Source organism: Drosophila mojavensis, unplaced genomic scaffold (assembly GCF_018153725.1).
Source record: "Drosophila mojavensis isolate 15081-1352.22 unplaced genomic scaffold, ASM1815372v1 contig_49, whole genome shotgun sequence".
Taxonomy (NCBI): Eukaryota; Metazoa; Arthropoda; class Insecta; order Diptera; family Drosophilidae; genus Drosophila; species Drosophila mojavensis.
Window position 1 is genome coordinate 3,377,501 of NW_025318872.1, and position 21,661 is coordinate 3,399,161.

General features: G+C 36.7%; 2 protein-coding genes across 3 annotated transcripts in view; one reads left to right on the forward strand and one right to left on the reverse strand.

Annotated features, from left to right (window-relative positions):
* Positions 1–21,661, reverse strand: part of LOC6578020 (protein sickie) — a 299,838-nt gene that overhangs the window by 240,855 nt on the left and 37,322 nt on the right. The gene's annotated exons all lie outside the window — the stretch shown is intronic.
* On the forward strand, positions 20,640–21,293 carry LOC122757327. The gene is made up of 2 exons (XM_044009153.1): positions 20,640–21,031; positions 21,106–21,293. The coding sequence occupies exons 1-2, from the start codon at positions 20,774–20,776 to the stop codon at positions 21,265–21,267; spliced, it is 420 nt and encodes a 139-aa protein (XP_043865088.1). The 5' UTR covers positions 20,640–20,773; the 3' UTR covers positions 21,268–21,293.

Genomic DNA, 21,661 nt, shown 5'->3' on the forward strand with positions numbered 1-21,661 from the left:
TTGCTTCGAAGTTCTCTCAATACATTTCGTAGTTGCCTAGCAGCCCGGTTCCATAAGATTCGGTCCCATGGGTCCTGCGTTCTGATTGCGCGTCTACGAAGTCTTCTTTTTTGCAACAAAAGATCTCTGGCCTCACTTGTTAGTCGAATTCCATAGTTGGAACCTATCTGGGGCTCAGAAGGTGTTGATGCAGCAGCAGCCGTATAAATGCTGTCAGTGAAGCTATTGACAGCCATCTCAATATCTTCACCAGAGTTTAGAGTAGTGTTTAGCTGAATCGAGCTCTCTAAATGTTGCCTAAAGACGAGCAGGTTTGTGTGTCTGGTTATTAGAGAGCGATTTGCGTTAACGTTTATGCATTCTGTCTCGATATTAATGACTAGGGCCAGATGATCCGAGTCCAGATCCCAGCTCTGAGTTATGCTTACTCGAAAATCCGGTATTCCATGATACAGGGCAAAGTCTATGCAGGACGGTGTGTGGTGAAGCACATATGGATACCTGGTTGGCGATCCAGTAGCAAGGATCCTAGAGCCAGTAACGGAGATGGCTTCTGCTAGTTCGCGTCCCCTCGGTGAGTTGTATGTGTCTCCCCACAACCAATGGCGGGCATTCCAATCGCCACCAACTAAATACCTTTGGCCGCAAGCACGAAGTGTGTTGATGAAATGCATTTCGTCAATCCTCACCCTTGGTGGGCAGTAAATAGCGCTGAACTCCACGTCTCCCAGGGACGTAGCTACTTTTACAGATGACATTTGTATGTTACGGCGAAGAGTTGTCCTGACCAATACCGCCACTCCGCCAACGCTTTTATTGTTTCGTGATGGTCTGAAAGCTGGGTAGCAGGCATATCCATATATTTTTATAGTGTCTCCACGCTTCATCCTGATCTCCGTTAAAAGAAGAATGTCGACGCTGTTGTTGTGTGCGAAGAGTTCAATTTCTTTAGCTTTTGTTGAAATGCCGTTAGCATTCCAGATAAGAACTTTTAGTGGATTCATTTCGAAGCTGCAACGTTGTTTGGAGACTGACAATTTGGCCTTTCCCCAGTCCATACCTTAATCGAGTTGGACAACTCAAGTACTATACTCTCGAGTTTTTCGATTCGTTGGTTTACTTGCCTGTTATGCTGCTGCTGTTCTTGTTGCTGCCGTTGCAACCATGTGAGAAACTGTTGTTGTTGTTGCTGTTGGAACTGTTCCTGCTGCTGTTGCAACACTGCCTGTAAATCATAAGGGCTGTGTTGCAGATTATTCAAATTATGTTGCTGTGGAATTTGATGCGCTAGAGGATTATGAAGACGCTGCTGAGCAAGTCCGTCTTTGCAATGTGTTGCAATAGGATTTCTTTTAACCATTGCAGCATAAGAGATTGATGTATTCCTTCCAGTGCCTGCCGTTGGCTGATGTGGAGTTAGCTGCGGCTGTTGCTGAGTTGTCTGTCTGTTAGCCCTTTGTTTACGATCAGACCTCAAGGTGGGGAATTGCTGGTTCGCTGTAGAAAGTGCGGAAGGGTAAGCATAATCATTCTGTGCATTTAAGTTAATGTGTCTTGGCCTGTTCGGATTATTTTCCCTCCTTGCAGGCCTCGTAGATCGGCGAAGAAATTCTTGATACCATTCACATCCTTTATAGGTAGCCATGTGGCTGCCAGAGCAGTGTATGCATTTGGGCTGTGCATCTGGAGGACATATACATTGCATTGTTTGATGGTTTTCACCACATCGGGCACAATTAGGCTGTCGGCGGCAATATTTAGCAGTATGGCCGTAGTCTTGGCATCGACGACATTGTGCGATTTCGGTTGTTTTTCGCATTCTCTCAACTCTAATTTTTTGGCGGCAAAGAGTCTTAACTTTATAAATTTCGTTAATTTTTGGACATGGCTTAATATTAATGAAAAAAATATTAAGCTTTTCATCCTTATTTATGCGTGAGCTTGGGTTATGAATATGGAGAACCTCGAAGCCCAGCTTATTAAAATCGGCAATAATGTCTTTGTTTAGAGTACTGTTGTGCAGATCTCTTACAACAATTCGGTGTGGCTTTTCTGACTGCATTTGGTATGTGTGGAATTCTATTCCAAGTGTATCCAGTCGATCCACAATGGCTCTATAGGTGTCGCTGTCATTAGGGAAGACTCTGACCGTTTCCCCTTGATTAGCTTTAACAACGATGTTATCTAAGCTGGCAACTTCGCTTATAAGCTCAAAGAGGTCATTTAAGTCGCTAACATTAAGTACTATTTGGGGTGGTTTCGACGGCTGAGCTTTAACTGGAGCCCCAGAGTTGCCAGCTATGGCAGCAGTCCGATTCGACGCAGCAATAGCCGCTTGATTGCTGGTGCTGGGCTGTTCACACAAGTCTTCTACATCCATGTCAGCTGGAATTTGCGCAAGCAATCCGAATCTGTTAGAACTGCCAGTATAATGAGATTCTTGCGAGGTAGAGCGTTCGTTATTCTTTCCAAGGTTGAGTTTCTTCTTAGCAAGATTAGGAGAAGTCGTAGTAATTATCTTGCGCTTAATTGTAGAATTTTTCCGCCTAGTTTCCACATTTTGAAAGCTCATTGCTCCATTTGCGCTTTGAGGATTGGTTTTGGGTACCTGTACTGCAGGCGGCACTGTAATCACCATTTCGTTGTTTGAAGGCTCGTTGACAGCTTTCAAGAGTGCATCACGAAGATTTTTGTTAAGCACCATTCTGGCAATGCTTTGTACATAGATGCTATTTTAAAACAAGTAAGAACGTTGCAGTCGGGCGTTACCGACTGCGGAATACTCATTCACATCCCATCAACAATTTAGTAGTTAAGTTTCGCTCTAATACTGTAGAATATACATGTTTTTCCGATTTGCCACGCCCAAACTGGGCGTAGACACCTCATTTTTGGTCAGTTTTTAGAAAGAGATAACGGTACCCTAACTGCAAAGTTTGAATCCTTACCCTCAAAAAATGTGAAAATTACAGGGTATTTTTCGATATGCCACGCCCCTAAAGAGGCGTAAAAATTATTTTTAGGGATCGATAGAGGAGGCTACCAGTAACTCAACTATCCAAATTTGAAGCTTCTAGCTATTATACTTTAGGAGATATAAACTTTTGCGGTTTGCCACGCCCCCTGTGGGCGGACATATATCCGACAAAACTTTTTGGTCTTGGGTAATCAGTCCGAGTATATATACACAATTTGAGGTCTCTGCCATCAATAGTGTCCAAAATATAGGAGAATTTAAAAAATCACTATATCTTCAGGTCCGATTTGCCACGCCCCCAATGGGCGTAGACTTATAATTTATCTTCAGACTTTATAGAATCATACCATTAGCTGACGTGCAAAATTTCAGCATTCTAGGTTTACAACTTTAGGAGATACAGTTTATTCCGATTTGCCACGCCCCTAATGGGCGGAGATATATCCGCCATAGCTTGTGATCTTGGGTGGTCGGCGCGGACCTACATACCAAATTTCAGCTTTCTAGCTCTTCAACAAACATGATTTCTGGTATATCGGAAAATGCACTTTCCGATTTGCCACGCCCCTAGTGGGCGGATCGGGAAAATTTTAACACTTTATAAATCGGAGATATACACGAGTCTGTGTTCCAAATTTCAAGTTTCTAGCTTCAATAGCGCCGAAATAGATTGCGTTCATACGGACAGACGGACAGACGGACGGACGGACAGACGGACAGACGGACGGACAGCAAGACGGACATTGCACAAAACCAATATACTGATTCACTTTCGTGAATGAGTATAAAAACAGCTGTTTTGCTTGCACACGCAAGCCGGGCAGCAAAGCCCCGGTTAGCAATTTGTCAATAGTGTATATATCAATGCCCTTAAACTTATATCACAAGCAGTGCCCCAAGAAGCCACTATTATAAATGGGCCACAATTGTGGGCTTGTTTAAGAGAATTATTTTAGGAATTTAAAAATTTAAAGTCTGACGCAAATCCCAGCAGAATGTCGCTCGAATTTCATTGAATGATTGGTAGTTTTTACACCCATATTTGGCGATATGCAGCGATTAAATAAAAGCTTGCAAGCCAACGATGCCGATCCAACAAAACTGTTAAACGACATAATTTTGGCAACGAGATATTGATATGTCTTTATTAAACGTTGGTCTAAGGAATTTAAAGATCCCTTTATTACGAAGCAATTATTTATTTTGCTTGTGCGTCCTATCTTAGAATATTGCTCAGCATAAGCTGTATCAGGATCGTATCGAATCGGTTCAAAAACAGTTTCTTCTCTTTGCCTTAAGAGATCTTAGATGTGACAGTAATTTACGATTACCGTCTTAGGCTTCAGAACATCGATCTTCCATTGCTAGCCAATCGCAGAACAATTTTAGGAATTGGTTTTCTGCATAAATTGATTAGTGGTGATATTAATTCGTCCTCTTTGTTGAATCGTCTAAATTTTTGTTAATTTTCACATTAATTTTAAGCCATACATGAATTAATAGCATGTTGGGACGCTGCCGGCATACAACCGGCTAAAGACAGTAGAGACAATTGTAAATCCAGGTTCTCATTTGCAGAATATATTCTTAACGTTCTGATTACATTCAGTTCAAGACTAGCCAAAATTAACACATATAATTGTCTCCTGGTACTTGGCTCGGACCTTAAAATGCAAAGTCGTCTCTTTTATTTGTTTTCATTTTAATTGAATTATATTTATTGTTTATGTGCGCCATCTTCGCTTTGTTTGTTCCTCTATTTCGGCTTCATCAATATTGCTGCATAAATAACACATAAATTATATGAACGAATCCCAGAGGATATTCAAGGATATTCTTAGACAAGCAAATCTGGGCGACACTTGAAACATGACCCGAATGCAAACTAGACCTTGGCAAAAAAAAAAAAAATGAATTATGTTGGCCGTCGCTTAGGGACTTACAGCCAAGTCCGAGTCGAAGTCGAAGTCAGCGGTCGGTGCTCGAATTACATTTGTGCTAGTCCATAAGCATACTCAAGTTTGAGCAAAATGTCCTCTGCCTGTCTACCAAACAGACAGAGAATAGACAAATATAAAGACAAATCTCAATGGCTTTACCTTTTAGTACCATGTATTCATTGGGTTGCCAAAGGGCAACCTGATTCTGAGGCAAGTGTTTGTGGGAGACAGTAGAATATATTTGAATTGAACAAACTTAAAATGTACCAATACATCCATTTGATATTCCAAATTATGACTACATAAACGAGATTGGCTTTATCAAATTTGATTATAAAACTGAAATAGAAAAAACTTATCTAAATAATCCGGAACCATCAGATATCTTCAAAAGCTTCCCTTATGGTGGATTTGGGTTCCGACTGGCCAAAATCGCCGCGAATCAAAATTTTGATACGAAGTCCACGTCAACGTCTATTGACAGTAATTGTAACTGGAGCATCATGCTTCAAGTACACAATATTACAGCATGCATGCAGGGTAACACAGAGTCGGCATCCTTGCTTTTACCATTTTAGGCGCACAAAAAGGCTCAAGTTTTTGCCAGCTAAACTAGCAGTACGTAAATTTCCATGCTAGCCAAACTTTATATTTCTTTTTTTTTTTTTTTTTTTGTGCTCTTCTGTACCCCGAAATGTCGAACTTGAACTATAAAAATCCGACGGCCGCAAAAACTTTCGAGTCGCATAAACATAAATTGCGTCCGTAATTTTCGGTCAGGTTACCGAGCCGAAACGGGGCGGAATTGGAGCTGGAATTGAAATTGAGGCAGAGGAATGGCTAACGCTTTGCTCTACAATGTCTCTGCCACGCTGTGCGTTATTGTAATTGGGTTTAAGGGCGCCCCGCCGGGCGAGTGTTATAGTCCTTACGACCCGATGCGAAAAGGAGTTAACATTATGTTTAATTTGTCTAATGCTCGTTGAGAAGCTCTTACTCTGCCGCCTATTATTATTATGACTACCAGCGTAGCATGGCCTCAATACGAATGCATTAAAGATACTTTACCATGCACTATAGTCAAAAAGTAAGATTTTTGGCATAAGTCAAATTTTTTTTTTTTTTTTTTTCTCAAAAATAAGAAAAAACCTTTGCCGAAAATTGTGAATATGGAAAATCTTCGCACAGGCATTAAGAATCAATATTCAATGTTAGTTTCCATTTCGGGTTCCTCATTAAGAGCAATAGAAGCAGAGTTTCAATCGCCTTTTCTCAAACAGTCGATGAAACCGGCACAGAAACCCGGAGATCTTTAGGAATTTTATTTCAACGAAATAAATTTGTATACAGCATAACGTCGGAATATATCCATATAACAGACTACCTCTACGAAGTTCCATATATATCGTTGACGATACATTATGTCGCAGAAGGAACGCTTTACAATGACAACGATATATAAGACGGATGAATACTTTGAAATTAAAGATCAACTAAAGGAAATTTAAGAGACGAGCATCTTGCGTTTACTACCGAAAGTTCTTAGAATATATGAAAACATTATTTATAATACTAAAAGCATTTTAAAAGAATTTAACTTAATAGATAAATTAGTCTCCTTTATTTTTGTGACCGATAATGGAAAGAATATTGTTTCTGCATTAAAGCCTTATAAGCGACTTGCATGTGCGTATCACAACTTGAATTTAGTAATGGAGGAATTAAAAAAAACAATCGAGCAAAAAGGGAGCAAGTAAATGCAACAGTTAATGCAATGATAATATATGTTCAAAGGGTGGAGCCAGCCAAGTTTTACTTTTGCAGGATGTGACCCTTAATGCACCAACATCCAACACAATAGCTTTTGCACTTTCGATAGTGGTAACAATGTCAGGTCTTTAAGGTTAAAGCAGAAGACTTACTTTTACTTATAGATTCGGATTACACCGACACAGACAATGTTGCTTTGACTATGGCGTTCCAATAAAGTACCTCAAAAAGGAACATTACAAAAGCGGTAACGATAAATGACGAGTTGGTGGTCATTGACGAAATAAAAACAGGCTTAAAATAATAAAGTTAAATTTGTATACAAAAATTTCGGGTACACTGCTAATCACCTCCACTTTTCAAGCATTATCCATATGCTCACTTGTAGGGAAAATGTTAATTTTCTGTGGCCCTGAGCATTCACATACGTCAGAAAATATGTCCGATATTCCTTACGTGGAAGATGAAGGTCGCAGACTCAGACCCAGGCTAAGGCAAAGCCAAAGGCGAAGGCAAAAGCTGAGGCTAAGGCAAGGGACGGTAAATCCAGAGACTAGATAATCATATAAACCTGTCAATCGTTGCAGCCTTGCTATCTTATCGTATAAAAAGAAATCATTTATTGAAATCGTTCGTTTGGCTGGACGCCACAGAAACCGAAAAATAAAATGCCAAAAATTCAATATAAACAGAAACCGCGGGAAGCCTGGTTGCAAGATCCATTGTTTAAAGATAGGCTAACTATAGATCGAAATGACGAAAATAAGTGTTATTACAGATATTGCAAATTTAGAATAGTTTATAAAATATTGCAGTCACATGTCAAAAAAAAAAAATAAATAAAAATAAAAATAAAAATACAATAAAACAAGTAAGAAAACTCTAGTCGAGACTGCTCGACAACGAGATCCCCTAAACCCTTCGAGCAACTGAGCACGCATAAACACGCATTGGCTGCAGTGTTGGCTTACTATGGGAAGTTAATTGTTTAGAATTTTTCTTGTGGAGGGACTATCTTCATGAAACTTTCAGATTATGAATATAACATAGATGTGCGTGTATTTGCCAAAGCACAAGTCCCTAGTATTTGAAATACGCCTTTTACAAATGTGATGGTGAGGGGATGAATTAGGGGTGGGGGTAAATTTTGACAAAAACCAAAATTGTATAAAATGCATATAAGTATATATATAAGATGTAGCAGATATAAATTTATTACTGGTTTTCGATAATGTTTTTAATCGCCATCGCTAAGAGGGAATTTCACAAGTTTTAAAGCGCGAGCGACAAGTTGTTAATAATGCCAAAAATTTATAAGCAAAAACCGCGTATGATATGGATGCAAGATCCAGCATTTAAAGATTGGTTGACTTTAGATGCAGCTGATGAGGGCAAATGTTATTGCAAATACTGCAAATCCAGCATTAATGCTAAGCTTTCAGACTTGCACGCACATGCCAAGACTGCTAAACACAAGTCAACTTCAGCGGCTTTCGCACAGCCTAACAAACTACCATTTGTTTCTTCAATCTCATTGAAAACTTGCGATCAAGAAGCGGGACTGTGTTTGTATATTGCAACACGTTGTTCAATCAAACCTGTGGACCATTTAGGATTGCATTGCAAAGAAAAGTTTCAGGATTCCAATCATTTAAAGCTCCATAGGACAAAGTGCACAAGAGCTCCTCACTTCATAGAACTACTGAGGGAAGACATCGGTCATGCGAAGTATAGTTTATTGATTGATGAGAGTACCGATATAAGTGTGTACAAGACTCTTGGTAAGTAATAATTCTAATCATTCTGAAAAACAATCTTAATCTTAATAACTTTCTGTATAGGTGTTGCCATAAACTATTTTAGTTCAAAACGGAGCGTCATGGTCTCCACATTTTTATCCTTAGTCCCGCTCGAGGCAGGCGACTCAAAAACGATCGTCAAAAGCCTCTGCGAGGAACTTAACAACTTTAATTTAAACCTTGCGAATTTGATTGGAATTGGCACGGACAACGCAAGTGCTATGGTTGGTCCTAAACAAAGTGTTTACACGGAGTTAAAACAAATGGTTCCGTCTTTAGTATTAATTAAATTAGGTGGTGCATAACCATCAATGCACAGAAGTCAGCTCACGTAAGCTTTACAACGCGAAGAGGAGACTGCCCTGGTGTAACTCTGGGAGTGCAAATACCGAAGGTCAGCAAAGTTAAATATCTCGGTGTAACACTAGATAAAAAACAGACCTATAGTGTGCACATCACGCAGGCAGTTAACACAGCCAGGATGAAAATCGAAAAACTGGATTGGATGCTGAGACTCTCCAGCAAGCTATCGCTATGGAGCAAAATAAAAATTTATAATGCCATCGTTGTTCCAACGCTTACATACGTTATCCCCATTTGGGGTACTGCAGCGAGGACACTTATAAACAAGTAAGAACGTTGCAGTCGGGCGATACCGATTGCAGAAGACTCATTCACAGCCCAAACGCTGTCAACCAGAGTATATAGTGCAATTTTCAAGTCTAGTGCGCAGCAAAAAACACGGCATTTTGCCATTAAAATTGGAAAATCATCGATAGCTATTGCATTCAAATTACATACATATATAATTTATACAATTTTGATTTTTATTATATATGTATTTATATCCATACATTGGATACCGGCTTCAAGCTAACAGCAGATCAGCGCGATTTTCCTATGCTTGTGCACACACTCATCGTCTATTCTATGCGTACAGACAGAAGCGCGCCTTTTCTCACATTCTTAGAATTTCGATTGATTTCTGGACTTTCTAGCCGTTACTGTAGTTTTGTCTGATGACGCTCTCTTATTAAGCTATTCTATTTTAGCAACTGATTTCTCGATCAAAGCAGTGGCGCGGGTGCTAAGGGCGACACAAGTAATGTTAGAGTAGGGGAGGTTCGAACCTCTACTATGTTATTATTATTATTTTTTTTTTTCATACATATTTCGTTTTTTATAAAATAGATATTTTATTGGGAAGGTGCGAGCTTGACTGAATGGCACTTAATACTTTTCATTTTCTTAGTCGAATAATTTTATAAGTTTAAATTTGTTCTTCTTAAATAGCCCTCAAATACATATACGCAAATACATACATATGTATATATAATTATATATGTTTGCCTGCGCGCATAGCATCAAGCATTCCAGCCTTATACACGCGCTCATTTGTATGTGTGTATGTATGTACACATAAATGCGTGCTCTAGCATATTCTAAGAATCCCGTTGCGATTGATTTGTCTTTGCATTGTTTTTGAATTTCCAGCCACCACTCTGGCTTTTCTTTGCTATGTGGCGTCATAACAATAATGTGATTTCATTTTAATTACTATTGATCGAAACGACGCGGTGGTGCTGTAGGCTGAAGCGCCGGCGATCTTTATTTTAGCTATTTTGACAAACATGCTGTTTGGGTTGGGTGCGAGTTCAAATCCCGCTGAAAACAATTTTTTGTAAATTGCAAATTTTTGTTATTTTAGCTTTTTTATATTTTATTAATTTTATAAAAATGTTTCCTTCCGTGCTATCAATGCCTATAAGCCTACTTATGTGTACATATACATAAATAGATGACTGACGCATATAAATGTCGCAATTCGGGCACTGTAAATGCCGATTGCCACGCCCCTAGTGGCCGTCGACTCCTCAATTTTAGCCAGTTCTTAGAACGAGCAACCGGTTACCTAAATGCAAAATTTGAATTCTTACGCTCAAAAAATGTGAAAATTACAGGGTATTTTTCGATATGCCACGCCCCTAAAGAGGCTTAAAAATTATTTTTGGGGCATCGATAGAGGAGGCCACCAGTAACTTAACTATCCAAATTTGAAGCTTCTAGCTCTTAAACTGTAGGAGATATAAACTTTTGCGGTTTGCCACGCCCCCTATAGGCGGACATATATCTACCATAGCTCGTTGGACTTGGGTGATCAACCCGCGTATATATACCAAATTTCAGATCTCTAGCATCAATAGTGCCTAAAATATAGCAGAATTCGAAAAATCACTATATCTTCAGGTCCGATTTGCCACGCCCCTAGTGGGCGTAGATATATAATTTTTTCACCCATCTTCATAGAATTAAAGCATTAGCTTACATGCAAAATTTCAGCATTCTAAGTTTATAACTTTAGGAGATACAGTTTTGTCCGATTTGCCACGCCCCTAATGGGCGGAGATATATCCGCCATAGCTTGTGATCTTGGGTGGTCGGCGCGGACCTACATACCAAATTTCAGCTTTCTAGCTCTTCAACAAACATGATTTCTGGTATATCGGAAAATGCATTTTCCGATTTGCCACGCCCCTAGTAGGCGGATCGGGAAAATTTTAACACTTTATAAATCGGAGATATACACGAGTATGTGTTCCAAATTTCAAGTCTCTAGCTTCAATAGCGCCGAAATAGATTGCGTTCATACGGACAGACGGACAGACGGACGGACAGCAAGACGGACATTGCACAAAACCAATATACTCATTTCACTTTCGTGAATGAGTCTAAAAAAAGTGCAAGCCCTGCAAAACAAGGCGCTACGGCGACTCACAGGTGCCAGCTGGTACGTCCGCAACTCTGTGCTGCACAACGACCTAAGAATGCCAACAATCGCTGAACTGATTGGACGTCACTCCTCGAGGTACGCGGACAGACTCTTGCCACACCCAAATCCACTGACCTGGCAGTCAACGACAGTAGGCGAAGGCTTAAAAGGCTTCAATTATGTGCGTTTCGTTCTATTTAACATGCGTGTGTATGTACTTTGTGTTTTGTACATGTTTTTTTTTATATATATATATGTATATGAATAACATGTATTTCTTTAGGACTCTCTTAAAATACCTCGAGTTTGCGAGACAAGGTGGCTGTTAATTGAAAAAGCAAATATTCGAATTCTGCAGCACTGGATTGAACTGAAGCTTCACTTTCCCATTGCTGCAACAAATGAAAAATGTTTTAATGCGCAAACGTTGCAAAAACTTTAGTGATGACGTTAATCATTTGTATCTTCTATTCTTGCAACCAGTGCTAGCCCAAATGCAGCACATCAACAAAATGTTTCAAACAAGCTCTGGAGACTCAAGCAAACTATTAAGTGATCTCGTATATACGATAAATTCATTTAAAATTAAAATAATTCCCCCTGATTTCGATATTAATATTTTAAAAGAAGACTTTGAACAATTTGTTAAGCATGACTGGTATTTGGGATATGCATTTGAAACAAAGCTTAAGGAATATAAGGAAAAAATCTCGAATGAAAAGGAGGCAGAAATTCGTTTGAAATGTTCCAACTTTATAGTCGCATTAATCAACGAGCTAAAACATAGGTATGTAATTATGAATTTGTTGTGACATTTCGTTTTATAAAATTATCAATTTTTTCAGGTTGCCCGATAATTTTGAAATACTTTAGCAAGTTAACTTGTTTTCTGTAGAAAAAATACTATGTGCAAAAAAAAAGGACATTGTAAATATTGTAGTGCATTTCAAGCTGGAATCAACCAATATTGATGAAATTTTGATGCAGTATGCGAGCATCCACCTAATTAAGTGGTGCAATATAAACGAGACTATACCCTTTTGGGCCGAAGTATTCAAATATCGAGATGGAGCAGGGACGAAACGGTTTTCGGCACTGGCATCATTTGCACTAAACCTTTTATCGCTGCCTTGGTCGAACGCAGAGGTAGAAAGGGTTTTTAGTCAAATGAACATTGTCAAAACGAAGCTAAGAAATAGTATGGCTAATAGAACTTTGAACGCTATTTTCCATATCAGGTATTTTTTCTGTTAAGCTAATATTTTAAAATTATTAATTACACTAAATTTTATATTTGTAGAAACGGACTACGCCTCCAAGGAAAATGCTGCCACGATTACAAATTACCAGCAGCATGTTTGAGAAAGATAGGGACCAATGTAACCTACATAAACGAAGAGGATATGAGAAGAGAGAGATGAAATCATTGATGAAATCTTATAAAATATTGAAATAAAAAAAAATAAAAAAATATATATATATATATATATTCTAACGGTTTTTAAGCTACCAAGAAATATTTCTAGCTATTTTTAGCTTTTTTAAAAGGCTGATTTAGCGTTTTCATGCAACGAAATGATTGCAGCTCTGGTTGGTAGTTGATAAGATCCGATTTAGTAGAATATAAGCTGATTAAGTTTTGGGTTTTTTGTAGTGAGTAAGTTAAGTAATAAGTAGGATAAGTTGGCAGTTTGTATGACATTGTTAATTAGTCAGTAAGTAGTCGTCAGTGTCGTAACAGTTAATTTCGTAAGGGGCGGGCGCGCGATCAGCAAGTTCTGGCCCTGGTGAGACTGAGTTCCTTACCCCGGCCTAAGAAAGTAACCTTACAAGGTAATGCGAACAGTTCATAGTTTTCTGGAGGAGCTAAAAACTGATATTGGTGTTGCTCAATTCAGTTTATTGCTGGACGAAAGTATTGATGTCAGTGTTTGCGAGTCTCTTGGTATGTTAAAAATATGCATTAATAAAATGGATAATGGTATCGACATTTTTGTCTCTTGTCCCACTTGAGACCATAGCTGACAGCCTCCGTCAAGAGCTAAATAAATTGGGACTAAATATTATGAAGTTAATTGGAATCGGTACAGACAACGCTACCGTGATGGCTGGCTCCCACAAGAGCGTATACGTGGAACTCAAAAACATTCACCTGATCTACTGCTCACCGCAGTTGGCAGTCAACTATGCATGTAAAAAGTTATTGCCAGAGGATCTAGTGAATTTAATTGTTAGACCTTTAATTGGTTCTCAAAAAGTTGTCATTGACAAACAGCCTAAAGGCAAATCTACGAGCTAATGAATGATAAGGTTTGGAACGTGTTTGTGCTCGTCTAGTCTGTTGTGCCTTTGCTTACATGTATATATAAACGATGTATAGTATGTAGTGTTTCATTTTTTAAATTTGTCTCATATTAAAAACAGACTGTTCAAAATTCCCCGTGTCTGCGAAACAATATTGCTCTCTATTAAGTTAGCAATAGCAAGAGTGACCGATCAATGGAAGGAATTGAAATAGCATTTCTCGATTGCTGCAATAGAGGAAAAATGTACAAAATTTAAAATGATGCAGGCAATGTACAGCGATAGAGTCAATTATCTATACCTGCTATTTTTATGTCCTATATTAAAAGATATACAAAGTCAACCAAAGTTTTCAAAGGAAGAAAATAGATTCTTCTAAATTGCTAAAGAAGTTGTTAATTGCGACAAAGTCACCGCCGGACGATGACAACGATTGTGCTAAATAGTGATAAGAGAGATCTCTATCTTGGCTACGCATGGTGTGTGTGTTAAAGTAACGTTTCAAACCTCTTCAATGTTATTTTATTTTTTTTTTTTTTCATACATATTTAGTTTTTTATAAAATACATAGATATTTTATTGAGAAGGTGCGAGCTTGAATGAATGACACTTAATACTTTTCTTTTTCTTTATTTTTGTTTTTTTGCGGATAGTGCATAGGTGAAGGAAGAAAACAATCTTCGCTTTCTGTCACTGTTCCTTTCATAATTTACAAAAACAATTGTTATGGAAGTACCGTTTGTTTTCATTTATGCTTTCTGCTCTTACTCGATGTTCGTTCGCCCGTTGAGCAAATACAATCGAGCATTGCAAGTTTAGTGAAGTTTTGTATTAATACATATGTATGCAATTGCAACACAATTTTAATAATATAATATATAATAATAATAATAATATATAATAATAACAAATATAATAATAATAAAATAATCAAATATGTATAGTGAAAGACATTTAAGAAGGCTGGAGCAGCAGCAGAAAGAAAAATACAGAAACAAATTGTATTGTGCTGTGACGTCAGAAAATAAACCAGAAAGTGTAGAAAACCAAAAAAATAATGAAAATGAAGTTAAAGTTGACGAAATTTTAAATCTGACAAACATAAATAATAAAAGCGAAAAAAAAGAAATTAATAATAATAAAAAAGAAATAATAAATGAACAGCTAACGTTGTGGTTCCAAAAGCATAGGCCGACGCGTGACTGCGCGATTGACTTAATTAAAATATTGAAAAGCCATAACTTAGATGTCGCCCCATTCTACAAATATAGTTCGGCAAAAAAGCAGAAATAACACATATTGATGGAGGTCTTTATTTACACATAGGCATTAAAAAACAAATTAATAAACTTTTGACATCAACTTATTGTAATTAAAACAAATTAATTATTGATATTAATATTGACGGCATTCCTCTGTTTAAAAGTTCCAATTCACAACTTTGGCCCATTAATAAAATTGACAAACATTCAAAATTTACCGGTACTTGCTGTTGAATATATTTGGGGAAATCAAAGCCCTATAACTGTGATGAATTTTTAAGAAAATTTACTTGCGAGTTAAAGGATTTGATGGAAAATGGAATTGATATAGACGAAAAGCACTTAGAAGTACATCTTAGAGCCATTATTTGTGATGCTCCAGCTAGGGCTTACGTCAGTGGGACTCCTGGACATACATCATCACATGGATGCTCGAAATGTACACAAGTTGGAAAAAAAATAAATGGTGTATTAACATACAAGACAGAAAGTGGAAACATAATAACAGACGATGACTTCAAAAAAAGAAAATATTCCGATCACCACTCAAAGCACTATTTGACAAAAATTACGCCTTTTGAAACGCTAAATGTTAAAATGGTTACTCAAATTCCATTAGATTGTATGCATTTAATTGATTTAGGAGTCATGCGTAAATTTCTTAACAGATTAATATACAACAAGACTTGTAATAAATTAATGAAAGAAAAAAAAATTAATATATCGCAAAATTAATTGAATTACGCAAAAAAAATGCCAAGAGAATTTGTAAGAAAGCCTAGATCCCTAAATGAACTGTCAAACTGGAAAGCGACAGAATTTAGGCAATTTTTACTATACACAGGAATATCCGTACTAAAAAATGAACTATCTGACGACCAGTACTATGAGTTTAAGCTACTGCATTGCGCGTATAGAATGTTGTGCTGCCCATTCCACAGAATATCAAATTTGGGAACCATTCAGCGTATGTTGCAGCTCTTTGTGGAAAATTTTCCAATTATATTTGGTGAAAATAGCGTATCATATAACGTCCATAGTTTACTCCATATACAGCAAACTGTGGAGCAGGTGGGCGATCCAGTAAACGGTTCCGCATATGCTTTCGAGAATTATTTACAACATATTAAAAATTACGTTCGAAAGCCAACCAAAATTGTACAGCAAATACATAGGAGAATAGATGAAGAGCAGTTTTCACCAGTCTTTCCAAGATCAGACCCCGTCAAGATTAATAAATATATAATTTTTAAAGGTAGCAAATTAATGCAAAAGGAACCTAATAATTATTGTTATATTGAAGGAGATATTCCTGTAGTTATAGTATCAATAATGGAAGACTCTGTCGAACAGTTTAAAGCAAGGCGATTTATGAACCTCAGAAACTTTTATACTCAGCCTTTCAACTCCTGTGAAATAGGTATTTACCTAGCAGATGCAGAACCTTCACCATCTGAAGAATTTTTTAATTAAGTCAATTGACTTGTAAGGCGGTCGTTCTCCCTTTTCTGAAAGATATTTTTATAATGCCTTTACTACATCATATTTAAGATTGAGTGGATTGTCATACTTCTGCTTTTAAATATTTACTGCTTTACTGTGCTTTAGAATAATTTAAATTTAAAAAAAATGTCGTTCAGTCCAAAAAATAAAATTAGGCGGATGGACTTTTCTAATAACCGTAAGTACTTAAATTGTCCTAATTAATTTGAATAAATAGAAAAAAATTGAGTACTAAATTGTTTAATTTTCAGATCAAATATCGAGCTGCAATTGTTCACAAACTATTGGGCGCCTTGAACAACTTGTTCTTGAACTAACAGAACAAGTTCGTTCGTCACGTGGTAAGTGTGTCACGATATTTTATTTAAAATTATCTAATAAAATTTTTTTAATTATTTTTCAGCCGAAACGAAAGTGGTTCAGGAAAAACTGGATATTCTTGTGGAGGAAATGAATTCTTTAAGAGGTATAAGTATGATTTAATGAGCTTTTAGTTAAATATGCATACCTATATATATTGAATTTAAATATATTAAAACTTAGCTGACCAAAAAGTAACACACGAAAAGATCGGGGTCCTTGTGGAAGCTTCCTCCGAGCAGACTGCCACCATAAAAGGACTTACAAAGCAGCACGGACAAGGACAACAAGTGGCTAAACAATTTCCTATCCAGACCGTAGAATCCCTTAAGGAACTAAATACGGAAATTAACAACACAAACCGAGAGCTTTATGTTAGTATAAACACAGTTTCAATTGTTTCTTAAATCCTAATTCATACTTTGTTTACAGATTGATGCGATTAGGATCCATATTATGACTGGGGGAATTTTAAAAAATTTAAAGAATATTTTGGCTAATCCGGTTATATTAGCATACAATGTAGATGGCGTTCAAGGCAAAGCTGCCTTAAAAAAAGAGAGCGCATTCTATGACGTTTTAATTGGTAAGTATTATTTAATTCATTGCCGATTTAATTACAAAATTTAATCTTCACATTTGTTCCCTAGATGCCGTCATGGCAAATGTTGCTTTAATTATAAAGTACCTGCAAGGTACTTATCATTAATTAAAACATCTGAGAAATATGAGGAAGCAAATAATTAAATTGATGATATAATTTCGTTAATATAAATTTAAATATATTAATAAAATTCAAATATCTATTAAAAAGTATACATCAATTTTTTTTTTTTTTTTTTTTTTAGTTAGCTTTTTTTAAAGATTTATTTTTTTTAATTTTAGCTTATTCTAGCTTATTTTTTTCTTCAATCTAGCTTATGGTGACTCTGAAAATCTGGCACCACTGGTCATAGATGAGATATTATCAGAATTAAATTAATAAAGTTGACTTTTTATGAAAAAACAGCAATGTTTTCTTTTTTGCTACTTTTTCAGCTATTTTAGAAGAAAGTTGGCTACTTCTAGCTACTTTCAGCCTCCGGTTTTGCTACTTTTGCTGAAAAGGTTTCGGCAACACTGGTGGTTTGTTAGAAACACCATACTGCACAGATACCTGAAACCAGCGTTTGCAAAAACTACTCTATAGCAGCAATAGCAATAAAAATTGTGCTATGCTCTCGCTACCGCTCTCATTTTTGACGAGAGCCGTAGCAGAGTTGTAGCCTAACAATAAAAAGTTTGTGCTCTGCTATGCTCTCAGTTTCGTCTCGTCAAAAACTACAGCAGTAGCGAGTAGCACAAAAACAACTGATGTGCTACGCTCTGCCGTAGCGGTAGCTGAAAACAGATAGCGAAAGCGATAGCTGAAAACAGCGAACGAGATGAAATCATAGCGAGATGAAAACGGAGCGAGATGAAAACAGAGCGAGATGAAAACAGAGCGATATGAAAACAGAGCGAGATGAGAGTAGGACAAACAGCAGATTTTTATACCCTGAACCCATTTTCAATGGGAAATCAGGGTATAATGGTTTTGTTGAAATGTATGTAACAGGGAGAAGGAGGCGTGGCAGACCCCACAAAGTATATATATTCTTGATCAGGGTGACGAGCTGAGTTGATTTGGCCCTGTCCGTCTGTCTGTCCGTCTGTCCGTCTGTCCGTATGTATGAACGCGTCGATTTCAGAAGATATAAGAGCTAGAGACTTCAAATTTTTTTTAAAATGTCCGTAATTACAGCGCGCATATCAAGTTTATCATTAAAAATCGATAACTCATCTCGATCTTTTTTTATCGATAAAAAACCTTATCGAAAACCAGTTATAAAATTATATCTTCTACACCTTTATTGCTAGAGTCTCCAAATTTTTAATGTATGCTTATATGCAATTTATACAATTTCGGTTTTTGTTAAAATTTACCCCCACCTCTAAATTCACCCCCTCACCCTCACTTTTGTAAAAAGCGTATTTCAAATACTAGAGACTTGTGCTTTGGCATATTCATGTTATAATCATAATCTAAAAGTTTCATGAAGATCGTACGTCCATAAAAAAAGTTATTAAACAATTAAGTTCTCATAGTAAGCGCACACTGCAGCCCATGCGTGTTTATGCGTGGTTGCTTGTATGTGTATGTGTGTGTGTATGTGTGTGTGTGTATGCGTTTGTGTCTGTATGCGTGTGTGTGTGTATGTGTGTCTGTATGTGTGTGTGTGTATGTATACCTGTGTGTGCGTACGTGCGTGTGTGTGTGTGTGTGTGTGCGTGTTTCTTGTGTAAGCTGAAAGTCGCGAAAAAAGTATTGAAATATCTATTGCTCCAAGGGTTCAGGGGATCTCGTAGTCGAGCAGTCTCGACTAGAGCTTTCTTACTTGTTTTTGTTTGCTTTTACTGCAATTTTTGGTCGGTTTTCGAAATGCACCGTTACTTTTTTCATTTTGCTTTGTGGTAGAGAGAAAATTTGACACTTTTTCATTTTGCTTTGTGGTAGAGAGAAAATTTGGCACTTTGAAGTTTTAATTCAATGTGCAAACATGCCACCGCAAAAAAGGAATTTTAATATTAATAAATATTTCGATGCAAGTGATGACGATTACGTTAAATGCAAAAAATGCGAAAGACTTTTAAAAAAGGATCGTGTTTTTAATTTAAAAAAGCATTTATTGTTGCACGAAATACAAATCGATGATAAAGGAAGTGAGATTAGTGATTCTGTTGCCACGTCTAAAAATTTAAAACATCAACTAGTAAAAGTGAAAATTAACAGAAAAACATTAATTCGGTCATATATTGGCCTTGTAACTGAAGAAAGCGTGCCATTCCATGTGCTTAATTCAATTAATATGCGCAATATAATTGACCCCATATGTCAAGGGCTTGAAGCAAAACATGGAATAAATTTTAAATTGAATGGAAGCAAATGCAAGTCTGTTCTTAAACACGCTGCAGCGAATGTTCGACGCGAAATAAAAGAAGAGAGTAAAAATCGCCTATTATCTTTAAAAATTGATAGTGCAACGCGGCTTGGGCGAAATATTTTTGGCATCAGTGCACAATTTATAAGCAAGAATGAAATAAAATCGCAAATTCTTGGCATGGTGGAACTTAAAGGAGCTGACTCCAGCAAATCTAAAAATCTAGCTAAGGAAATTATTTCTGTTTTAGAAAAGTACGAAATATCTCTGGGCCAAATCGTATCAATAACATCGGATAATGGGGCCAATATGTTAAAGACTTCAAAAATTTTGTCACAAATTTTGTACACAAGCGATGAAGATTTGGACGAAACTTTTATTGAGCAAAAGAATATTGAGTACATAAGACAAATTCATAATTTTGAAAAAAATGAAAACATGTTTGTGACTGATATACAAATATGCCGATGTGCAGCCCACACTGCACAGCTTTGTGCACTTGATGTTACCAAACACGCAGTTATAAAGAAGTGTTTATTTCAATGCCGCAACCTTACAGAATACATCCGAAAGTCTTCAAACGGCTACCGTGATTTATTTGAACTTAAAAATTTTAAATTACCTCAATTGGATTGTGCTACAAGATGGGGATCAACCTTCAACATGGTTAAAAAACTTCACAACGCAAAAAGTATATTGGATATAATCGAATCTGTGGAAAATCAGACAGAAGAAGAAAATTTTGAAGCAAATGACGCTTTATGGGATTTTATGGAGTCATATATCACTAGTATGGCTCCACTACAAAAGGCAATAGTTCAGTTCCAAGCAGAGCAGTTGCATTATGGAAATTTTTATGCTGTTTGGCTAACTTGCAAACTAGCCACTAATCAGATTTTATCGAAAAACTCTTCAAATAATGATTCACTAATTTCTATAATTGCAAGCAATCTTCTTCAAAGTATGGAAGCACGAACAAAAACATTAGTGTCAAACGTGGGCTTCGACGCTTGCCTTTATTTGGACCCCAGATTCCATAATATTATAGATAATTCCCAAAAAGAAAGAGCAATCGATTTTTTAAACACATTGTGGGAAAAAATTAAAATTTTCGGTTCCAATCCCAGTATGACATACTCAAATAATTCATTGGATACAGACGCTGGACACACCAAAGACAATAATTTCGAGCTGTTAGACGATTTTTTAAGTGCCAGTATGGTTGTTCCAAATGAGTCAACTAATGTCCATGCAAAGATTGAAACACTAAAGTTACCAGTGATGAAGGCGAATACAGATGTTTTATGTTTCTGGAAATACAAAAAGTCAACCGATCCCGAACTTTACGCCCTAAGCAAAGTATGTTTTGCTATACCGCCAACTCAAGTAAGTATTTCGGTTTTAATAAATACAAAAAATACAAAGCTAAAAACAATATATACATTTCTTTACAATTGCAGGTTACAATAGAGAGAGCGTTTTCCTCGTTGAAACTGGTGCTGTCCGATAATCGAAATCGATTAAGTCATGAGACTTTGGAGAACATACTTTTAGTTAGGCTTAATTCGAATCATTTAGATAGTGCTATAGAGAATTTAAGTTTATTTGAAAATGAAGATTAGTATATGTTTATTTACTTTAGTTTCTAATTTCGTCACTGAAATAGGTTTTTTTTTTAATTTTTTATTTTTTTTTTTAATGTCTTTATTTGAAAATGAATATAAATAAAGATTTTGAGTATAATTTCTAATTTAGTAACTGAAAAAATGTTTTTTATTATTTGATTTCTGTAACTACACAATTTATCCCTACGTTAATTTGACATCAATCAAAAATTGAAGTAAAAATAAACACAAAACAAAATGCGGCTGCTCAAATCGCTCCCATTTGCCAGATCTGACGGCAAAAAATCTAAAATGACAGCCCTGCTCATATCGCTCTCGCACATTTGTTTTACTCTCATCTCGCTCTGTTTTCATCTCGCTATGATTTCATCTCGTTCGCTGTTTTCAGCTA

What these genes read in the sequence shown, in the direction of transcription:
- LOC122757327 (XM_044009153.1), top strand. Translation starts at nt 20,774, where the DNA reads ATGACATACTCAAATAATTCATTGGATACAGACGCTGGACACACCAAA. An exon ending in TTGCTATACCGCCAACTCAA is followed by an intron (nt 21,032 to 21,105) that starts GTAAGTATTTCG and finishes TTACAATTGCAG; the next exon opens with GTTACAATAGAGAGAGCGTT.